We start from the raw sequence: 24,357 nt of genomic DNA on the forward strand, positions 1-24,357 counted from the left end.
TCATAAATTACCATAAAAAGAAAGAAAAAAGTTTTGTCAAATTTATTTTAATAACCGTTAAATTTTTAGCTTTAAAACTAAATATTACGTGATGAGCGAAAGTGTATATATTGAAAGACGACAGAGTATGTAATACGGTTGACCAGATCACGTTCACGTGAGAATTAAATATTTTAGTAAAAACTTATGCAGAAGGCGAGGATACTTAAGAACAGAGCATCTTGAGTCTGCCGACAGATTGATTCATCCCGGTTTTAGATATTTTGTTGTATGGCATAACTTGACAAATAGCACGTCCATGAGGTTCAAGGGTCAAAACACAGAAGAGCCTTCCATTGCAAGAAAAGTATATTTCAATTGATTCCAAAGTCGTCGCAGTACAATATTGATGGGCATTTCTGTGACTAATCTGCTACACCATTTTCCTGATCGCCTCTCTCACTGGGAAATTATTTTCCCTCCTGAAGCTTGAATTCAATCCCTATGAAAATAAAAAGTGTAGATTGAATGAACCCCTATATATGGGTCAGTTTCCGTTCATTGCCCTGATCCACCTAACGATAACAAGAACCCCTGGTACGATGCAGAAATGGGCAAAAATAAAACCCCAAACTGTTGGAATATATGTTTGAAACTTGCACAGACTTCCTAAATCCATTTGATCTGGTCCAGTGATTGAAAGCACAAATGTTCCATTGAATCTTTATATGTATAGACCATAAGTCTTTGAAATTGATACAAAAATTTGGTGTCCCTGCTTTGTTGGTGCAGGGTTGTACTCCTGCCTCCCGATGCTAATACTCCTTAACTGATGCACTGCACTCTGTAAATTTACTCCCAGACCTTATGAAGCCATAATGTCTGCAGTATGCTTTACAAATGCCAGGACCCAGTGAACAAATTATATGAACATACTGACCTGTTACAGACTTTATGCTAATATGGATAGTTTACCACCATGGTTTACACACTACCTATGACACTGATTAAGCTTGGTGCAACAAAACGGGAAAATGAAAAAGAGACCTATTGAAGAGCTTAAAAAATCCTGGGTACTATTGGGAAGTATGAATGCTTATGTACATGCTTAGTATAATTGGTAGTACTGTTGGCTCCTTGCAAGTAATGAGGACTCATGGTGTGTTTCACAGCTTGATAAGTTGTGACAAGTTTCATCAAGGTCTCTGCAAAGGATTAAAAATCTTCCATGGGATTGAACATGAGCTTCTGTGGGTATTGATAATATGTCTGGTTCGGTTGAAAGGCATTAACAAAGAATGGCATGTTGTTGTAGTTGTTGATGTTGGGCCTCTTTGCAGGGGCAGGTTCATCCTCCATGCATCCCAAGGAAAGGGTTCTCTTTAGAGAATCCAGAACCTTGCTGTCTATGGATGATAATGCTGTGGAGCTTTGTTGTTTAGGTGTGTCGTTGCTGTTGTTGTTCATGTATTCCTCCCTTTTGCTGTTGTTGCGGAAGGATCCCAACTCTGGTAGACCTGCCAGTCCAGTGCAATCTGAATTGTCTGTCAAGAAAGATAAGAGTGGATATTCCACATCCAGTAGTCCAGTGAAGGATGCAACCTTGGGGATGGCAGGCTTCTGATCTTGATCTATGTCAGGTAAAGTGGCCAACACATCCTCCATTTCAGGCTCGTCCCTCTCTTTTGCTGCTGCTAGTCTAGGGTTGGTATTCTTCTTCTTGTAGATTCGGCACAGAACCCAGTCATCCAACTGAATGCACAGACAGACAAGACAAGTGAGTCAGAATAATCTGGATTTGTCATTTGCTGCTGGAAAGAAATTATGAAACTATTACTAAAGGATAAATTATCCTAGCACACTATTCAAATACGTTCATTTAAATCTTTCATTCATAAAACATTATGAAACTATTACATATCAAATATAAAAATGCAATTTAAATGATGTTTTGGCTCCATTAACATGGATCTATGTAAACTTTCATACAACTACGAGATCATCTTGATTCATCTGGAAATAAATTAAAAAATTATGAAAACTAAAGAGGTTGAGTTACTCAAAACAAATTTTAGGAAAATACATAAATATAAAATAATATAGATAAATATATTATTTTATAATCAATTAAACAATAAAAAATTATGATATACCAACTATTCCCCTAATAAATTGAAAGGATTGAAATACAAACTAAATCTAATGTATATCAAATTGAACAACTTGTACAATAATATTGAGTTCACTAATAAAATATTCTCCATGAAGTATACCCCTCTTTCTTTTTCTTCTAAAAACTAGATGGTGTCACCACCCTATCAGATTTCTTTAATATAAAACTTAGAGTTGGTTGTTGACCTGGAAGATGCTCATCTCCTTCACATTAAACTCCAAATATGACCACATCCATGAATGGATTTGTGAGTTTATTATAATGAATATACAATGTAGATATTTACAAAAAGATGTTATAATTGTACAGTCTATGCCAAAAGTCCAAGATACCATTCCATATATCTACCATCAATCTGAGGTAATCCTTAGACTCTTATTCACCAGTTCTAAAAACAACAAAATGTTCATTTCACTCCATCCATAGATCTGGTAGATTAATGTAAGAACTTAGTGGCTTACCCTCATGGATCCTTTCCTATGGCCAGTGGTTGATGTTCCACTGTCAGTAAGCCTGTACTCATGCATAATCCAGCTAGTCTTGATACCCTTAGGGGGCCTTCCTCTGTAAAACACCAGAGCTTTCTTCACCCCAACAGGTATTGTGGTTGATTCAGAGATCACAATTGGCTTGTCTGTTCCAGTGGCCTTCCAGTACCCAGAAGCAGCAGCCCGGTTAGGACGAGCCCCATTAGGATACTTTCGGTCTCTGGGGCTGAAAAAATACCATTCTCGTTCCCCAAACGATGCCTTCCCTGAAACAAATACAAAATCACAGAGCCAATTAGAACACAACAGAAATGCCCACATAGCCAAAATATGATAACAGGACAGCTGAATCTAGATTAAACTACCAGGCAACTCCCAGGGGTCAAACTTGTAGAGATCAATCTCAGCAATTATAGGCACAGGAAGTGGGGAAGAGGAGGCCTTTTTCTTCAAATAGTGAAGGATGAGCTCTTCATCTGTGGGGTGGAATCTGAAGCCAGGGGGTAACTGGGGATTGGAAGCCAAGAAGGTCATTGGTCTCTCCATCACACCAAATTGGGTTAAAACATAAACCAAAAAAATCCGTTTCCTTGTGAGCTAAGGAAAACAATAGGCAAATGGAAGGAAGCTGAGGAGTTTGAAATGTTGTAGAGGGGACTACCCCGCCCTTTTATGCTTGAGGATTGAATAAAAAAATACTGAAAATTGGTATTATTTTTTGCAGCTGGATTGTTGAAATGGGGCACCTGGCATCACCCGGGTGGCCCGGGTGGAGCCACTTCCGTTGCTTTCTTTCCCCAGCTGGAAAGCTGAAACGTATCCTGTTGAGCTGGAATGAAAGCGACCTCCATACAATCGTGACTGGTTCTCACAGAAAATTTCAAACCACCCCCTCTCCCCACCCATTGCTGGCTAAAATCCACATGGGGAATCTCTTAATTACCTCGTAAACGTACCAAAGTGTGAGGGGGGAGGACATCCATGGAGAATCCCGTGTACATGAAACTCTTCTCAAAAAGTCAAATTACAGCAAAATCTGAAAGTGGCAACATATGCAATTATTGGTTGATTTCAGATATGGTTGTGTGTGTAAGTGTTGGAAGGATATCCACTGTGTTAATTTAATATGTGAGAATGCGTGCAAGCGTGCAGAGAAGGCAGGCCAGCGATGGAGATTGGTGGGCATCTCTTGCTGATGAGGACAAGGAATTTCATGAATTTGGTGTGCTGGGTGCGTGTCATGCTCGTGGTGGGTTCATTAAAAATTTTCACTTTGACAATCATAGGCCCTCAGCCAATCGCATCCTTCGATCTCAAAGTTATACATATCCACTGCAACTCACTTTTCACTCGGTCAATATTCAAATATTCTCAACCCTAAGCCTCCCTGCATGTTTATTGCAGAGGTTAATTTCCCCTCAAAAGCAGTGAAAACTGACTTCTTGGGATCTTTTCTTAAATGGCGAAAGACCCATTCTGATAGTACAACAGTACAATATTGATTAACTCTAACCCTATTGAGTAATTCAATCTTATTAAAAAAATGTTATTTTATAATTTGAATAATTTTATTTGTGTAAGGCAATAAAATTTATCATATTTGGATTTAGGATAAGGATCGTCTTTGTGAATGTTAGTTGACTCATCATTGTTATTTTAAAAAATCAAAATACTTGGTGGTCCAATACTTCTAGATCTTATAGTATTAAGTTCTCTACATTTTTTTATATTCTAAAAAACTAACTCTTAACTAATTAGATACATTTTAAATCCTACACCAAAACTAAATAACAATTTTAACCAAGATAATATGGATACGTAAATATCCTATATTAATCATTGTTAAATTTGCCACAAAGAGAAAAACCATGTGCTCATTTATTTATACGTCCCTTTTAACTTTGATCACATGCATAAAACCAAATACTAATCCTAATTAAAATGCACTCTTACATAATTTAGTATATCCATTAAAAAATAATTGTATAAAATATATAATATATATGAAAATAATATATAATATGTTTCTTTGAATAAAAATATTTAAAAAAATCAAAATATTTAAAATAATTAATTAGTGGTTCAATACTTCTAGATCTTAAATTATTATATCATTTATGTTTCTTATATTAAAAGAAAATTAACTCTGAACCAATTAGACACACTTTAAATTTTACATCAAAACCAAATAATATTTCTAACCAAGATAATAGAGACAAATAAATATCTCATATTATTAAATTTCTTAAAAGAATATCATATATTCATTTATTTATACTTAACATTTAAATTTGATCACATGCATAAAACCAAATACTAATCCTAATTAAAATGCAATCTTGCATAATTTAATATATTAATTAAAAAAACTATATAAAAAATAAAATATATGTAAAATAATATATAAATATGGTTCATTTGTGGATAAAAGTATTATAAAAAAAAAAACAAAATATCTAAAGTAAATAATTGATAATGCAATATTTCTAGATCTTAGATTATTATATCATTTACGTGTTTTTATATTTGAAGAAAATTAACTCTAAACCAATAGACACACTTTAAATCTTACATCAAAATGAAATAACAAGTTTAACCAACATAATATAAACAAGTAAATATCTTATCTAGATGTTAGATTTTTATAATATTTATGTTTTCTTATATTAGAAGAAACTAACTCTGTCCAATTAGACACACTTTAAATCTTAAGTTAAAGCTAAATAACAAATAAATATCTATTTTTGTCATATGCATAAAATCAAATATTAATCTTAATTAAGATGTAATTTTACTTAATTTAATATATTAATTAAAAATTAATTTTATAATATATATGAAAATAATATATAAATATGATAAAGAATCATGTGCTAATTTACTTATAGGTAATATCTAATTTTAAGTGCATGCATACAAACATATACTAATTTTAATATTATATAATTTAATATATTTATTAAAAAATAATTATATATAAAAATAATATATAAATATGGTAGCTAAAAATATTTTATTAATAATATAAATTTTAATATAAAGTTTATAAATTATTTTATTTTATTTATATTCTATAAATGTGAGGTTAAAATTCAACCAAATTGATTAAGAGAAATTCTATTAATTTGTATCAAAATTATATATATTTTAATGATATCTTACATCTATTTCAATAAATATTTGATTAGTACAAATTTTAGTATTCATTGTTATGTATTATATTTGGATATAAAAGTCATAAAGCTTACATCAATTGGTTGACAAATTCAAACTATAAGAGCAGTTGAAGTTGGAAACTATTCGGGGAGAATTAAACTATATGAATGAAGAATTTTTGAAAATAAAAAATAAATCTATTTTAAATTTAAATTTGTGAAATATAAAAGGAATTAAATATACTAAAATACTAATTTTTTATAACAATGAAATAAAATTTGATTTCTTTATATGATTGATTTAAAAATAATAATAATAATAATTTAACTTTTATTATAATAATATTTTTGTCTATAAATATTATTAAGTTTTAAATTTAATTATTAATATTATAATTATCATAAATTTATTATTATAAACATATTTAATTATCTAATTAATATGTTATGTTAAATTCATTTTAATTAAACAAAAAAAAATTATCTTAAAAATTATTACACAACAATTCTATTTATTTATTTATTTTTATTTTATTTTTTAAGTTTGGTAGAACTACAGCTTCATCATGTCTAATATATTACTCAGATTAGTGCAGAGAATTGAACCAGTAACTTCACATCAAAGAGTGCCCTAATAAAGCACCTCATCACCATCTATCCAAAACTCCATAAACATTACACAACAAAATATTAAATACCAAACCATTAAATATTAAAATCTATAAATTTAAACTAAATTTTATGCTAAACATTAAATGTTAAAATTTATATGTTTAAACTATTAACTTATATTTATAAATTAATAATAAATCTAATTACCAATATTATAAACTAATAATAAATATAATTACATTTTAATATTACGAAACATTAGACATTTAAATTATATGTTTAAACTATGGGCTAATACAATTTACAAATTAATAACCAATATAACTAAGAATGTAAATTCAATCTTGTTAATATAATCACAATATATTTAATCCATATTATTAGGATTAAAGTCAAATTTACTTTAACAAACATTAAAGTGATTGCAAAAGATGTTGGAAAATTAGTAACAAATATAATTATCTTTTAATAATAATATAAAGAGTGTGAATTCAATTTCTTTAATATAATCATAATATATTATCAAGATTAAGGTCAAAAATAATTTACTAAACATTAAAGTGATAGGGAAAAGATGTTGGAAAAGTCTATATGGTTAATTTTTTTTTTCTATTTTAACTAAATATATATTTTCAAAATCATTTTTCTTAATCATAAATTTAAATTTGAATTTGTTTTTCATAATTATTTATAATGAAATTATATTTTTTTTCCTCATCTTAAATTTAAAATAAAATTTAAATTTAAAATTTTCAAATGAAGTAATATAAAAAATATATATAAGTATTTAGAGATTATAATGATAATAGTTAGAATAAATTTCATATTATATGAATATTAAACTCACACAATTATTAATTTCTTTCCATACAAAATAAATAAATTAAATTAAATTTATCTTTTATAACAAAATTTATTACTAATATTTTCATATGATTTTATTTTTTTGTAAGTTCGACAATATTACATCTTCATCATGTTCAATATATCACTCAAATCAGGTAGAGAATTGAATCCGTGACTTCACATTAAAAGTGTTTTAACACAACACTCAACAAAAGTGCCTTAACACAACACCCGATAGGTGATTTCACATCAAAAGTGCCTTCACAACACCCGATCACTATCTATCCAAAACCCATGGCCAAAATTTTCATATAATTTTAAATAAATAAAAAAAACACATTAAAAAATTAATAAAACTACATTTAAAAAATAAATAAATTCTTCTTTAAAAAATTAATAAAAAAGTAAAGCCAAATTTAACCGAATTTTATTTCCTACCTCATTTTTTCCAAATTTAACCAAATTTTATTTCCTACCTCATTTTTTCCAAATTTAACGAAATTTTATTTCCCATTTCAATTTTTCCAAATTACTTTGAAATTCAGCAAAACTATTGGAGCCAAAATTCAAGGACTTTATAGGTTGTTTTCCATTATTAAAACTGTGGAACCCAAATTTAACCAAATTTTATTTCCCAATCCATTTTTTTCCAAATTACTTTGACATTTGATAAAATCATTGGAACCGAAGTCTTAAGTACTTTATCCCTTTCATACACCTTTACCGAATTTCCTGATAGCTCGATTCTACCAGTAACCTATGGGCTTCCAATGGGTTTAAACCTAACCTAGTGACTCAACCTATATAACTCCTGCTATTTCCAAATTAATTGACAGCCACCGCCACGTTGTCTTGTCAATGTTAATGGGGCGAGAATCAGGGAATGGTGCTGGAGTTGGTGAAAGGTTGACAACCGAACTGCCACCAAATCTATATTCCGCCGTATATTCCATTTTGCTCGTGCGTCTTTGACGATTCTGAAAAGCAGTACTTAACCAAAAGTCTATTCACAGAACTTGCATTTTATGTTCAGTCAATTCTCAGGCCAAATAAGTTCACGTATCATGGGTTCGCGCAAGAATTGGACATCAAAGTCTAATAGCCATGAAAGTTTGAATTTCCAGATTTGAACAAATCAAAAGCTTTAAATTCCTTCACACGAAATTATGTATGTATGCCTCTGTTTACCTTTTCTCCATCTCATCTACCTTTGACTCACATACTTTACAGCTGATGTATTTGAATCGTCACACCATTGTTATATCCATACAAATATGCGCATCTGTGACAATAATATTCTTCCAAGAAATTTTACCTCTGGGGCATGCACTTCAACGAGAAGCCTTCATTGACTCACCAAACATTCCCAGCGCAGTAATTTTACTAGGTCAAATGTCATTGATTCAGACATACCTCCATGGGTTGTTGTAATACCTGGACTGTTACAGAATCAGTAGTTCCTTATCCAGATATATTCTTGAATATATTTTGAGTGGCTATAGATTTAAATGGATTGGACTTATTTGGAGTAAGAATACGGGCAAGACCACTGCAAATCGATTTCAAACACTTGTCTTTTATATTATTTAGAATTAGGTTATTGTTATATAGATATTTAAAGTGGTTAGGCATGTAGATGTTTAAAAAACAAAAAAAACAAAAAGTTTAGAGAACTCTATATACTTTATTTCTTTTGGATCTCAACCTATGATTTTTTTAGGTGGAATCACATGTTCTTCACCATCCGTTCTATTCAAAATCTAAAATAGAAAACAACACAACATTTTTTTTTGTAAATTTATAGTGATTCTATTTATTCTTAGGAGTTATAGATGATTGTGGTTGACTCATCCCCTTTATTTGAAAAGAAAAACATAGATAACTTCAAATGGCATGTCCTTGATTTATAATAAACACAATTTCAATCTTACTAAATATCTTTGAATCTTGTTCATAAGTAATATATTTACCGAGAGAACAGAAACCAAATGTCTATAGCTTCTAATGACATGTCCTTGATTTATAATAAACACAATTTCAATCTTACTAAATATCTTTGAATCTTGTTCATAAGAAATATATTTATCGAGAGAACAGAAACCAAATGTCTATAGCTTCAAATGACATGTCCTTGATTTATAATAAACACAATTTCAATCTTACTAAATATCTTTGAATCTTGTTCATAATAAATATATTTACCCAGAGAAGAGAAACCAAATGTCTTTTATATGGAAAGTCATTTTTTCTTCGTTTGCTATGATTGGCTGATGGAGTTTTGATCTATAATAGCCCCATGTTAAAAGTTCATGTAATAAAAGTTAATAAAGGCAAAATAAGACCATGATTAAGGGACACTTATTTCAAACTGAATGTTGGGCAAAATATCCTAGTGGGCATCACTTGATGTGTTTATGGCTAAAGGGAAATTGGCAAAGCAATGGCAAAAGATTTGGAAATGCAAAAAGACAATAATTGGTATTTATTTTATAAAATAAAAGAAACTAGGAAAAAGGAAGGTGAAAGGTCACAGGTTGCATGTGGGGAGGAAATGAAGGAAAATAATGGGAATTTGAAGAAATTAGAGGCATGAATAATGAAAATACATCAAAGCATCATTTGGTAGCCTTTTGTCAATTCAGTTTTGGAGTTAGTCTCAGAGAGGAGAAGAGCACCAAGAGGAGAAGGAAAGCAAGCAAGAAAATGAAAGACAAGGAAAGCAAAAGAAACTAAGGAAAAGTTAGGAAAAGTTGGATCAAGCAGCTTCAAAAGGAATACTTGTAGGTAACAGATTGCATGTATGGTTTTCTAATTGCTTTTGACATGCAGGCTATGTGCATGTTGGTATTTTGTTATTTTTTGTAATTGGTATGGGTTTTGTCAGGTTTCGACAGTGGATTTTAGCCTAGCCTTGCCATTTCTGGATAGCCATGGTGTGATGGGACTTTTCTCGATTTGAGCTTTAGATTGCTGGAATATTTTGGATCCAGGTGAGACGGTCTCAGAAAATTTCCCAAAGGTTTAGGAATCCCTTGATCGGTAACGACGGGATACACGGTAAAGCTTGATGGTGGAGACGGGAAAATTCCTCAAGGTATTAGAGAATAAATTCAGAGGCATCCAAGCTTTGTTTAGTTTTTTGATCTTGGCATCGGCTTAGGTGAGGTCGCGGTATGGTAAGGGTGGAGGTGGTTTAACCTATGGATTCCCTTGGTTGTTTATGGATTGGTTTATCCCATGAGATCCCACATTCATGCTTGGAATATGGCACGGGGGTGATTCGCTGAAAGAAATATTTGATTCAGCCAATCTATGGTCGGGTGGTACGTGGAAGTCCAAAACCCAATTGGATTTTTCTTATGCTTAATAAGAGCTAAGTTTCTCTTGCCTTGATGAATAAAAGTACTTGTTATTACGTGGCTTTAATGGATGTTCTCTCATTGTTATTTATCTAGTTATATGATGGTTATAAGCATGGTTATATGACAGTTCTCAATCATAGCTTTGTAGAAATTCCTTGTAGATTCAAACTACAAATTGTAATATGCTAAAACATTTGATTTGAATCCACTCTACTCATAAGTGGAAACAATAATTGATCGATGAAATCATGAAGAAGAAAAAAGGAATAATTCAATCGCACATAACACAATAATTTTCTGGGGAAAGCCACAACTAAAAAACCTTGCTATCTGTATATTGCATTAAATTATTAGAAAAATTGAGAAGATTACAATGCTTTACTCAAGCCTCAGAACACTCTGTACTATCATAATCTATATCACTACTTCACAAACAAGCTCCAGCCAATACTTAACAAAATTTGTTATCTTCCAAGCTCCTATTTCCTTGTGCAGTTTTCTAGGAAATTAACCCATATTTAATTGGGAAATTCCTCATTCATAATTGTGCAATCCATCATATGCCTTCCTCTGATTCCATGCACCATCTATACAATTCAGATGATTATACAACTGATAGTACATTGTCCCTGAAGTCTAATCTCAACTGGCCCTTTCTCTGATCTGACATGCATGAGTTAATTATAAGTGAATCTTCACTTTACTGGTTGAGCAGTGCTGGTTACACCCCACTACTGGAACTCCCATTAATTCCTCCATCAGTTGGAACTAGTTTAATTGAATTAAATAATTACAACTCAAAATGACTCAACCTTGGCCCCTAAAATTTAGGAACCACTCTACATGACTCTAGATAGACTCCCAACTCGAATTAACTGAGCCAACTAAGTCAAATTAAATTAGTTAACTATTACAAGTTTCTATGAGAATTAGAAATACAATCTAATTCCTAATTTAATTCAAGGACAAAATTAAATTAGGACTTTTCTTGATGTTATTTTTAACATTTCTTGTTGGTATTTTCAACACTCCCTCTCAACAAGAAAGGAATTCAACTCTATCCAAATCTGTACCTTTGGAATTTTCTGCATGCAACTCTTGTCATTGTTGTTGTTGCTACTGCAATATCTGTAATTAAAAAGCATCCAAACAAAAAAAAAATGAATCAATTATGTATGCAATTGTCTACTGGGAAAAACTATGTTGTTGCTCACTTTGCTATTGAGCCTCCTGCTCTTCTATCAACACTGCTATGCACTCCTCAGTATCTGATTGGCAGTAATCCTCCTGCTACTCAATATTATGGGGCCTTGTAGCAAGGTAATGATCCATGAGACAAACACACCTCAATGGACCCTGCCCAAATTTCTAAAACTCTTGGACTAAGGTTTCATATCGCCCCACCTCACACCTAGAGGTATGGTTGCATGTGATCCTTCTACCGACTTGGCTTGAAATTTCCCCCTACTGGAGGTCTCTTCTTGAATGGATGTCTCCACTTGGTCTCCTCTCTACTTCTTCAATTATGGCCACTCCACAACTTGTTGAGGTTTCTTTTGAGGTTGCATCTGAGGCTGCATGTTGAGAGGTAATTCATGCTCCCTCTCAACCACTAAGTCTCTAACCTTTGCCTTGCTCTTCAAGGCTTTGCATGCATCTTGTACCTCAAATGCATATAGGTTCTTGACTTGCACACCAATCTGTTTCACCTATCCTATGGCGATGTGTCTAAGGAAAACCTTTACTTTGCTAAAAATCACATCATAACCATGGTCTTCCAATACCGCAACGGAAATAAGATTCTTATTTAGTCCTGGAACATACATCACATCCGTGAATCTGAGAGGGGAGCCAAACTCCCTCTCAAAAGTAACAGTACCGATGTCCGTCGCGCTATACCTCCCATCATCTCCAAACTCTATGATCTGCTTAAGGTATTTCTCTTCTAAGTCACTGAAGATATCTCTATTCCCTGTCATATGGAATGAGGCGCCGTTGTTGAGATACCACATGCTTTCCATGCATGAAATGAGAGTGAAATAAATTTCAAATTGTGAAGTTAGAGCTTCACCTATTGTTGCTACTGCAAGCTCCTTCTTGCTTGCTTTATTCTGTGGGAATTTCATGGCATAGTGCCTGAATTCATGATGGTGAAAACACTTGATGTTCGACAAGTTCTTCTTCTTGTTGTCCTCCTCACCTTGCGACTTCTTTCCCTTGGCTTTCTTTTATTTGTTGAATAATGCAAAGTCCTCTTCCACTTCTTTTGATGAGGTCCCATCTCTGGTGTTTTGTCTAATCTCTTCTTGTACCAGGTCGGACCATAATTGCTCCCACTCTGGTAGCTTCTCCCTCCAATTAACTGAGTCCTGGTAGCTGTGCCAGCTCTTGGGAAGTCCTAGAAGTGCTAGGCTCACCAGATCGTCTTCAGTAACTCTAACACTGACACTTCCAAGCTCATCCTAACATTGGGTGAACTTGGTCAAGTACTTCAGTATTATATCACACTTCTCCATCTTGAATTCCTGAGTTTGTCCTTCAATGCCAGCTTCTTGTGGTCATTTTTATTTTGAAACAAGTCCATCAAGGCCTCTCACATTGCAAATGGAGTTTCCTTACCGTGGAGGTTGTAGACAATATGATCTCGAACTCCTTTTAGGATAATCCTTCTCACCTTTGCCACACACTTTCTCCATTTTGCCAGATCTTGAGCATTAGTTGTTGGAGGCTTAGGAATATCATTGTTTATGAATTCCTTAAGCTCGTTGTCTTCCAACACTGCCTCCATCCTGTCCTTCCAAGTAATATAGTTTGAACTTCCCTCAAAGACATATTCTAACCTTAATCTATAGAACAACATCCTGTTGACTTTGAAGTATGATACTGCAAATTTGATTTCTCTTGCAAAAGACAAACTCATATTCTCCTCTTCTATAGTGATTTCAACTCTAATACCATGTAGAAATTATTTGTAGATTCAAACTACAGATTGTAATATGCGAAAACAATTGACTTGAATCTACTCTACTCATTAGCAGAAACAATAATTAATCGATGATATCATGAAGCAGAAAAAAGGAAGAATTCAATCACATATAACACAATAATTTTCCGGGGAAAGGCACAACTAAAAACCCCTACTATATGTATATTGCATTAATTAGAAAATTTGAAAAGATTACAATGATTTTCTCAAGCCCGAGCAAACTCTTTACTATCACAATCTATATCGCTACTTCACAGGCAGCTCCAGCCAATACTTAGCCAAATTTGTTGCCTGCCAAGCTCTTATTTCCTTGTGCAGTTTCCTGGGGAATTATCCCATATTTAATTGGGAAATTCCTCATCCATAATTGTGCAATCCATCATAGGAATTTCTCTTATTGTATGCATCGTCTGTACAATTCAGAATTATTATACAATTGATAGGACATTGTCCTTGAACTCTAATCTCAAATTGCTCTTTCTCTAATTTGACATGCATGAGTTAATTATGAGTGAATCTTTAGTTTACTATTTGATCAGTGTTGGTTACACCCCACTACTACAGGTTACACCCCACTACTAGATCTCCCACTAATTCCTCCATCAGTTAGAACTAGTTTAACTGAATTTAACTTAGTTAAATTGAATTAAATAATTACAACTCAAAAGAACTCAATCTGGGCCCTTAAAAATTAGGAACCACTCTACATGACTCTAGATAGACTCCCAAATCGAATTAACTGAGCCTACTAAGTCAAATTAGCTTAGTTAACTATTACAAGTTGTTATGAGAATTAGAAATACAATGTAATGCCTAATTTAATTCAAGGACAAAATTAAATTAGGATTTTTCTTGGTGCTATTTTTAACATTTCTTATTTCTATTTTCAATGATCTATTCATGTTTTTATTTGTAACTAAATGAATAATGGATGAAATACCTAATTGATGTTATGATAACTAATGTGAGAAGGTAGAGACCCTTCTTCTTAAATCTCAAATAAGTTTTCATTCCCTTATGCTCAGACTTGCATTTGTGACCTATAGGTTGCATATTTACCAAGTGTTTAATGGAATGTCAGTCCTAGTTGGGGAAGGTCAAGTCAAGTCCTGGTTTTAGTTTTTGGTTTACAAGCATTGTCTTCGTGTCTTCTATGAGTTCTGAAATTTACATAGAGTTCTGGGCAGAGGCTAATCCCCAGCCTTGGAAAATAGCCTTAGATCTCGCATTCGTTGGCATAGCACTGGTAGAAAAAGGCTACAGTCAAACTCAAGAAGGATCATAGGAGCGACAGGGGAGTCTTAGTCACTTGCAGGGCTTGGCAAGGGAGAGACCGGGGCTCCAGCTCAGTAAAAAAGTGAGTTTTCTCAATGACAGGGGTCCAAGAAGGGTGGGTCAACCCTTGGGGGTCTTGTGGCATCGGGAAGAGGTCAGTAAGGTCTAGTTGTGTCGACTCCGTTTCCTTAAGGTCATCTAGGAGGTTGAGTCTTATCATAGTAGCCCCTCAGCTCATGTTTACTTGGGAAATCTAGTGAAAGTGGGTAGATATGAGAGGAGGCGTTTTACATGGTGGTATCAAAGCCAGGTTGCACTCTCTTTTGGGTAAAGTTAGGGGTTTTCAAGGTTATAGTTGTCATGCATGGGGTTATGGTATACAGTTGGCATGGCCATGTGTGATGTTGTTATGTTGTCATGTTGATGTGTTGATATGATTATATGGATATGCTTATGATTATACATGCACATGCTAATGTGGACTAATCTTACAAATTAGATAAGCCTCCCCTGAACATCACTAAGGTATGGATTTGATTTTGGCATTTATTTGGTTTATCTGGCATGGTACACTTACAAGAAGAAGAGAATCAAAGATGAAAAGAAAAATGGTAGAATATAGCTCCCGTGACTCTCCCTACAGATCAGTTGGGCAGCAAGGAGAAGAGTATTCTCCTGGTATAGCATATACATTGAGGAGCTTGAGGACAGAGTTTAGAAGTTGCAAAGTAGACAATGGTAGGTTGGTTAAGGCTCATGAAAAACTTGCAAGGGCTTAGGAGAAACAAGTAGAGGTTATGCAACAATCCTTCAGAGCTTGTTAGATTTACAGAGATAAGGACAGTTGAGGATCAGTTAAGAGCAGGAAGAGAAAACTAATGGAGCCTATGGTAGCAAGTCTCGGTCCGAATACAGGTTGAATAGGGGGGACACATTTATGGGTGGTAGATCATTGGATAAACCTGATAGGAGGACTGGTATGTATGGGCATCATTCTAGTTAGGAGACATCATCATAATCATCATTATCATCATCCTTATAGGAGGGGTGAGTACTTACTTGAGGAGTTCAAGAAAGTCAAGCCTCCTACATTTGATGGAGAGATGAATAAGGGAGAAGATGCAGAGGCATGGTTTCTTGGGATGAGGAAATTCTTCAAATTTCATAGCTACTTAGAGAACATGAAAGCCAAGATAATCACCTTCAGTCTTAAATGTAAAGAAGATATTTGGTGGGAAGATGTGAAGAATGTCAAGGGAATTCAGGAAGACAAGTTGATTTGGGAGGAGTTTGAGAAACTCTTCAAGAAGAAGTACTTATTGGAGAAGTACTATGATGACAGAGCTAAGGATTCTTATGAGCTGTAGATGGGTTCTATAATAGATAATGAGTACACTAGCAGGTTCCTGGAGTTTTTAAGGTATGTGCCTTACCTCAAGGATGAAAAGGCTAAGATCCAAAGATTCATCAATGGGTTTCCAAAAACATATAGAGACTGTATTGAGTTTGATGAGCCTAGATCATTGGAGGAAGCCATCCGGAAATTGAAGATTTTTATGAGCAGTGAAAGTGCAAATATGAGCCTAAACATGACTTGAAGGGAAATGAAAAGTTAAAGGGAAGTGACCACCGAAGTGAGGAAGACCTCAAGATGCAGGTGAGAAAGAAAATGTGGTTCCTTATAAGAAGTTCAATACAATTAAGAAGGGGCATGGAGAGCAACAGACTAGAGGTGATGGTAGAGGATCATTGCAGTGTTGGATATGTGGCAAAGATCATCATAAGAAGGATTTTCCATTATACCAGGATGGTAGGCCTCATATATATAGTGCGCGGGAGGTATAGACAATTGGGGATGTTGGTCATAGAATTCCTCAGATTTATGCAGTTGTGGAAAATAAGCAGGCAGATCACCAGGCATCCATTATTGAGATGGAAGGTAAGCTCCGTGGTCGAGTTATTTCTATTTTGATTGATCCTAGACCTAATTATATTTATGTTAATCCTGACCTGGTGAATAAGTGTGGCTTGAGAAAATAATTGCATGCAGAGTCTTGGTTAGTGCACTTGGCTATAGGTACTAAGAAGAGAGTTCATCATTGGGTAAGAGCCTGTGCATTCGAGTTGAGTGGTATGCCTACAACAACACATTTGAATGTACTTCCATTGGGATCATATAGTATGATTTTTGGTATGGATTGGTTGTATCTTCACAGGACCAAAGTAGATTTCTATGACAAGGCTACTGAGAGCTTGGATCATAATGGGGAAAAGAGAATCTTGTAGGGAAAGAAGAAGCCCACATCAGTGAGGATGGTCATAGCTATGCAGGCTAAGCGTAGTTGCAGGAAAGGGTGTGTAATGTTTGCAGTTCATGTTTTCAGTGACAAGGGTAAGGATGTTGAGGATGTAGAAATATTCAAGAGGTGCCCTATATTACAACAATTTTAGGATGTGTTTCTAGCAGAGATTCTAGAGTTGCCTACCCACAGGGAAGTGGATTTTTATATTGAGTTGGTACCAGGAGTAGCACCAACATCAAAAGCACCTTACATGATGAGCACACCGTAGTTGGTGGAGTTGAAGTTGTAGTTGAAGGAAATTCTTGATAAGAGATACATTAGGCCAAGTGTATCGCCTTGGGGTGCACCAGTATTGTTCATGAACAAGAAGGATGGTACCCCCAGGTCATGCATTGATTACAAGAAGCTGAACAAGGTGACGATCAAGAACAAATATTCATTGTCGAGGGTTGACAAATTGTTTGATCAGTGGAAGGGAGCATTAGTGTTCTCAAAGATTAACTTGAGATCAGGATACAATTAGGTACGCATCAAAGCAGAGCATTTTGTTGTGTCCATATCTGGACAAGTTTGTTATTGTATTCATTGATGACATCCTGATATATTCTAAGAATGAGGAAGAGTATGCCAAACATTTAGTAGCAGTTGTGAGATTGCTAAGAGAGCATCAATTGTATTCCAAGCTTAGCAAGTGTGGTTTCTTTCAAACAAAGGTGCATTACTTGGGACACTTTGTCTCCAAGGAAGGCATAACAATAGATCCAGAAAAGATAAGAGCTATCATGGAATGGGTAACTCCTAGCAATGTGGATGAAGATAGATCATTCATGGGTTAACAGGTTACTATAGGATATTCATCAGGAACTTCTCATGTATTTCCTACCGTATTACATCATTGCGGAGGAAAGGTAAGGAGTTTGAATTGACAGAGGAATGTGCAGCCAATTTTAAGCAGTTAAAGCAGTTGTTAACAAATGCTCCAATATTAAAGATTGCAGATCCGGATAAAGAGTTCGTAGTGTGTACAGATGCTTGCAAGAGAGGGCTTGGTGGAGTCCTTATGCAAGAGGGATAAGTGATATGCTATGAGTCCAAGAAACTGAATGAGCATGAGAAGAATTATCTGACTCATGACCTTGAGTTAATAGTTATTATTCATGCCTTGAAGATGTGGAGACATTATCTTCTTGGAATGAGGTTTGTGCTAATGAGAGATCATAACGGGTTGAGATGTATGTTTGACCAGGAAGTAGACTACGATCTCACAATAGATTGCTTTAGGGACAAGATCTATGTGCCAGATGACAACATTGAATAAGTTCTACTATTGGTCAAATCTAAAGAAGGAATTGACAAATTTCATGGCTAGATGTTTGTACTGTCAGCAAGTGAATGCAAAGTGTAAGCATCCAGGTGGGTTTCTTCAGCCTATTCTAATTCCAAAGTGGAAATGGGAGGTCATTTCCATGGATTTCATTACATGCCTTCTGAGGACATCGAGGAAAAATGATTCTATCATGGTTGTGATAGACAGGTTGAGCAATGTAGATCACTTCATTTTGGTAAAGACTAATTATTCATCTAGTGAGGTATCAAAGGTCTTCATCATGAAGATCGTGAGATTGCATGGTGTTCTGAAGAAGATTTTCTCGGACAGGGATTTCACATTCACTTCCAAGTTTTAGAAGGAGTTTTTTGCAAGTTCGGGGATAGAGTTGGCCTTCAGCACAACTTATCATCCATGGACATATGGTCAGATAGAGAGGGTCAGCGTGATACTAGAGGATATGCTGAGGATGTATGGGATGCACCAGCAGAGGAAATGGGAGGAGTACCTTCCATTGGTTGAGTTTTATTATAACAATGGTTATCAAGAGTCACTTAGGATGAGTCTGTTTGAGGCATTGTATGGGCAGAGTTGTAACACTCCCATTAGTTGGAGTGATTCAGGGAACAAGGTACTTATTGGACCAGACATGTTGGCAGACATGGAATAGGAAATGTGAGCTATAAAGAAGAATATAAAGGCAACACAGTATAGGAAAAAGAGTTATACAGACCAGCACAGGGAATTTAAGGAGTTTCAGGCTGGGGAGCATGTGTATTTTTGCATCAAGCCCAAGAGGAGCTCCTTGAGGATTGGATCATGTGCCAAGTTAGCACCACGTATTGCGGGAATTTTGAGATCCTTGAGAGGATTGGACCAGTGGCCTGCAAACTTACATTGTCTCTGAAAGTGAAAGTCCATGATGTTTTTCATGTTTCATTGCTTAAAAGATACATAAAGGATGTTGATAGTGTTATTGATTGGTCTGTATTACAGGTGGAGAAAGAAGGAGAATTCTAGCAGGAACCTCAGTGCATATTGTAGCGGAAACATCTCATGCTCCAGAACAGCGCAATCGAGCAAGTTAAAGTGCATTGGAAGCACTTTGGGCTCGATGAAGCTACATGGGAGATGACTGATCAAATGCGAGCTATGTATCCTTCATTGTTTTCCAGTGGAGGAAAATGAGTATTTGTTATTGTACATATTTATGTATGGTGGCTATTGTAAATACCGCCATGAACTATGTTATAAAGCTCCAATAAGTACCATGGTTGTCATGTTGTCATGTTTTACATGATTCTTTTTCTTTTGAACATGATGTTATTGTAAATACTGCAACTAGCTAGGTTATAAAGCTCCAGAGGCATTATGTTTTTTTCTTTTTAACGGTTTTGTTGGGTATAGGTTTGGTTTAACACCGACTGCGGTGTTCCCTTAAGGGGGAGGAGTCTGTAACAACCACAAGTTAAAATTTAATTTAATAAAGGAAAAATAAGACCATGGTTAAGGGACACTTATTCAAATTGAATGTTGGGAAAAATATCCTAGTGGGCATCACTTGATGTGTTTATGGCTAAAGGGAAATTGGCAAAGGTAATGGAAAAGGCTTTGGAAAAGCAAAGAGGCATTAATTAGCATTTATTTTTATGAAATAAAGGAAGGTGAAAGGTCACAGGTTGCATGTGAGGAGGAAATGAAGGAAAATTATGGAAAATTGAAGAAATTAGAGGCATGAATAATAAAAAGACATAAGAGCATGAGTTGGTAGCCTTTTGTCAGTTCATTTTTGGAGTTAATCTCAGAGAGAAGAAGAACACCAAGAGGAGAAGGAAAGCAAGCAAGCAAAGGAAGGACAAGGAAAGCAAAGGAAAAAAGGGATAAAGCAAGGAAAAGTTGGATCAAGCAACTTCAGCAGGAATAATTGCAGGTAATAGGTTGCATGTATGATTTCCTAGTTGGTTTTGACATGCATGGTATGTGCATGTTGGTATTTGGTTCATTTGTTGTTATTGGCATGGGTTTTGCTGAGTTTCGACAATGGATTTTAGCTTGGCCTTGCCATTTTCAGATAGTCATGGTGTGATGATACTTTTCTCAGTTTGAGCTTTGGATTACCAGAGGATTTTGGATCCGGGTGAGGTGGTCTCAGCAAAATCTCCAAAGGCCTATGGATCCCTTGACCGGTAATGGAAGGATACATGATAAAGCTTGAGGGTGGAGATGAGAAAATTCCTTAAGGTATTGGAGAAGAAAGTCTAAGGCATCCAAGCTCGGTTTGGTTTTGTGATCTTGACACCGGTTTAGGTGAGGTCATGGTATGGTGAGGGTGGAAGTGGTTTAACCTCTAGATTCCCTTGGTTGTTTATGGATTGGTTTATCCCATGAGATCCCACACTCATGCTTGGAATATAGCATGGGGGTGATTAGCTGAAAGAAATATTTTGTTTAGCTAATTTATGGTCGGGTGGTAAGTGGAAGTCCTGAACCCGGTTGGATTTTGCCTATGTTTAATAAGAGCTAAGTTTATATTGCCTTGATAACTAAATGTACTTGTTATTATGTGGCTTTAATGATTGTTCTCTCAGTGTTATTTACTTGGTTATATGTTGGTTATAAGCATGGTTATATGACAGTTCTCATTCATGGCTCTATTCATGTTTTTATTTGTAACTGAATGAATAATGGATGCAATACCTAATTTATGTTATGACAGCTAATGTGAGAAGGTAGAGACCCTTCTTGTTAAACCTCAGATAAGGTTTCAGTCCCTTATTCTTAGACTTGCATTCATGACCTGTAGGTTTCATATTTACCAAGTGTTTGACAAAATGTTAGTCCCAATTGGGGAAGGTCAGGTCAAGTCCTTGTTTCATTTTTTGGTTTACAAGCATTGTCTTCATGTTTGTTATGAGTTCTGAAAGTTACATAGAGTTATGGGCGGAGGCTAAGCCCCAACCCTAGAAAATAGCCTTAAATCTCATAGTTGTTGGCATAACACTAGAAGAAAAAGGCTAAATCACACTCAAGCAGGATCATGGGAGTGACTGGGGAATCTTAGCCGCTTGGAGGGCTTGGCAAGGGAGCGACTGGGGCTCCAATTCAGTAAAAATGTGAGTTTTCTCAAGGACAAAGGTCTAGGAAGGATTGGTCAACCCTTAGGGGCCCTGTGGCATTAGGAAGAAGTCAGTAAGATCTAGTTGTGTCGACTCCATTTCCTTAAGATCATATAGGAGGTTGAGTCTTATCATAGTAGCCCCTTAGCTCATTTTTACCCAGGAAAGCTGGTGAAAATGGGTAGTAATGAGAGGAGGCGTGTTACATGATTTGTGGATTGATTGCCTGGAAAATTTATGTGTACCTCGTGATTTAGGTACTTTCCTTAATGAGAATGGGTGTTTTACCCTCAATAAGGTAATTAATAATATGCACACACCCAATTGGGCTTAGGGCTAAGTTGATGTCCATCAACTTAATATCCAGATGTACATGATGTTTACTGGCAAGAATATTCAATGGCTTTGAATACGTCTCATGACAGAATTATAGACAAGGACAATTCATTATGCTGGGTACACTCCTCGTTTGGAGAATATGCTCCTAAATTTGGTTATTTATTCCTGACAAATGATCGAAGGCCTAAGGATATTGTTCGATGGGGGAGGAAGATTTGGATTCTAAATCGTTCTACAGAAGCTTGTGTTTTTCTATGGTGTTTTTCAGAAACAAAATTCATACCTAGGATAATTTGCAAAAGCGAAGGAAGGGTGGGCTTAGCTGGTGTGTTCTATGCAAAAATGATGAGGAATTGATGAATCATTTGTTCTTGAACTGCCCTTTTACTCGAAATTTATGGGTTGGTTGCAGGAAAATACTTAATGATGGTATGGATTAGTATGGAGCATCCTTCAACGAATCTTGGAAATCTTGGCGGGATTAATCAAATGTTAAGCATGTTAGGAAAATTCTCTCTCTCATCTATTGGGGAGATTGGTTGGCTAGGAACATGGCTATTTTTCAGGATCAGCCCTCTTACCCCGACATGGTGGTTTCTAAGGTTCTTGCAATATACTTCCTAATTCCTTCCTCAAACTCTATTCATAATCTGTTTATTATATCAACTAAATTTATTAATTACTCATGCCCATGGCTTATTTTGATGGAGCCTCTCTTGATAATGGTGTTTTTGGGGGAGGGGTTTCTCTTTATCTATAGGAACGTCATTCTTTCAAGCTACTTATGGGCTTAGGCATGGGTTCAAATAACTATGTAGAATTATTATCATTAAAACTATTACTATGTTTCGTAATTGAAAAAGAAAGTCCCTCTCTTCAAATATTTGGAGATTCTATGAATGTTTTCAACTGATTCAATCAAACTCAAAGATGTCATTGTTACACCTTGCTACCTATCCTTGAGGAGATTTTCCTATTGAAACAATATTTCTATTATATTCTTTGTTGCCACATTTACAAGGAACAGAACACAATTGTTGATACCTTACCTAAAGCTCGTTTTGGAAAATCATTAAACATATAGGAGATAACATACAAAATTTCTATAACTGCCCATTTATAGATGACTTCCACAATGTTCAATAACATAGACACAAATTTTACTCTTATACATACATTTTGATAGATGTTTTTTGATGTTCACAATAACTTGATACTTTGCTATGCTTTTACCTGATATATAAATCCAAGACACTATGCAATACCTAGTTTTTGTAAATCAAAACTTTTTCACAAGCCTATTTTTCTAGTCTTTTATATTTTCAAATATACAAAATGCATAATCATACATCAACAAAATGTAATTTTTCATAAAATAATAAAAAATTATAATTTTTTCAAAAAATAAAAAAAAAAAATACTAAAAAAACTTTAAATCTTAAACCAAACCACTTTAAATTAATTAAAAATAATTTAAAATCTTAATAAAATTTAAAAAATCAATATATTATACATATATTTTAATCTCATATATAAATCAATACCTTAATAATAATAATATAATATAGACAGTTTAACGATATACCTATATAAATCAATACCCTATATAGATAAAATCAATTTTTACAGAAATTAAATTTATATTAATGAAATTTATTTAATTTACTTTATCATTTTTTTTTATTTTATATAAATTATTTTGAAAAAAAAACCAATCCAAAAGTGTTTTATAATTTTTAATCTCAAGATTAATGATAATATATCTTATTTTATCCTCCTTATATAAGTGAGTTATTTCCCATTAAGAAAACGATGAGTTATTTCCCATTAAGAAAACGACTATTACAAACAACATTGAAGAGAAAAGACTCCCCCACCGCGGGCGATTATGCTTTGTGATTCGAATCGTCATCTGCACGAATGACACGGCTCATCACCATGTGTTAGGGCTAGTCTTCTGTAGAAATCCCTCAATTTCAATTCAATTCTGTAACCCTGAAAATGAATTTGGGTACGCATAGTTTAACGAGGCGGAGGAGTTGCCCGGAAAGTTATGGAAATTCTGGTTATATTTATAGAAAATCTGACAAGGATTTTTGTAAATCCAAGTTATAGTTGTTAAACCTCAAAATTTTGGCTGTCCTAGACGTTTTTGATGGTGCTGAATCCATTTCCACCATCAAAAACATGATTCAAACACTGTCTCTACAAGAATTTTTGAAATTTTTTTGCCCAGATTCCGGCCACTTTTCGTTGTCTAGGGAATTCCTCTGCCTCGTTAGACAACTCCATTTGGGTATGATAGGCGCAATTCTCCATGTCACTCATGGTTTCAGTGGTGGTTTTCGAACAATCAGGATTGGCACTAAAAATAGAATGGGCAACTCAAACATAGT

At 34.5% G+C, this 24,357-nt stretch overlaps 1 protein-coding gene and 1 pseudogene across 1 annotated transcript; one reads left to right on the forward strand and one right to left on the reverse strand.

The window, feature by feature from the left end:
* Positions 1 to 335: 335 nt before the first annotated feature.
* On the reverse strand, positions 336 to 3,290 carry LOC149165623 (NAC domain-containing protein 1-like). Its single transcript, XM_089432332.1, has 3 exons — positions 3,006 to 3,290; positions 2,614 to 2,906; positions 336 to 1,731 (listed from the first exon to the last, which is right to left on the reverse strand). The coding sequence occupies exons 1-3, from the start codon at positions 3,184 to 3,186 to the stop codon at positions 1,195 to 1,197; spliced, it is 1,011 nt and encodes a 336-aa protein (XP_089288458.1). The 5' UTR covers positions 3,187 to 3,290; the 3' UTR covers positions 336 to 1,194.
* Positions 3,291 to 3,774: 484 nt separating this feature from the next.
* The window catches only part of LOC149165624 (hyperosmolality-gated Ca2+ permeable channel 1.5 pseudogene), a 48,005-nt pseudogene continuing 27,422 nt past the window's right edge, over positions 3,775 to 24,357 (forward strand).

Source organism: Pinus tabuliformis, chromosome 5_1 (genome assembly GCF_031772625.1).
Source record: "Pinus tabuliformis cultivar Carrire ecotype Pingquan chromosome 5_1, CPIR1, whole genome shotgun sequence".
Taxonomy (NCBI): Eukaryota; Viridiplantae; Streptophyta; class Pinopsida; order Pinales; family Pinaceae; genus Pinus; species Pinus tabuliformis.

Excerpts from the sequence above, each read along its gene's own strand:
- LOC149165623 (XM_089432332.1), bottom strand. The coding sequence starts at position 3,186 with ATGGAGAGACCAATGACCTTCTTGGCTTCCAATCCCCAGTTACCCCCT. Across the intron at positions 2,907-3,005 it reads TGACCCCTGGGAGTTGCCTG|GGAAGGCATCGTTTGGGGAA; the intron begins GTAGTTTAATCT and ends TATTTGTTTCAG. Across the intron at positions 1,732-2,613 it reads ATAGGAAAGGATCCATGAGG|TTGGATGACTGGGTTCTGTG; the intron begins GTAAGCCACTAA and ends CTGTGCATTCAG.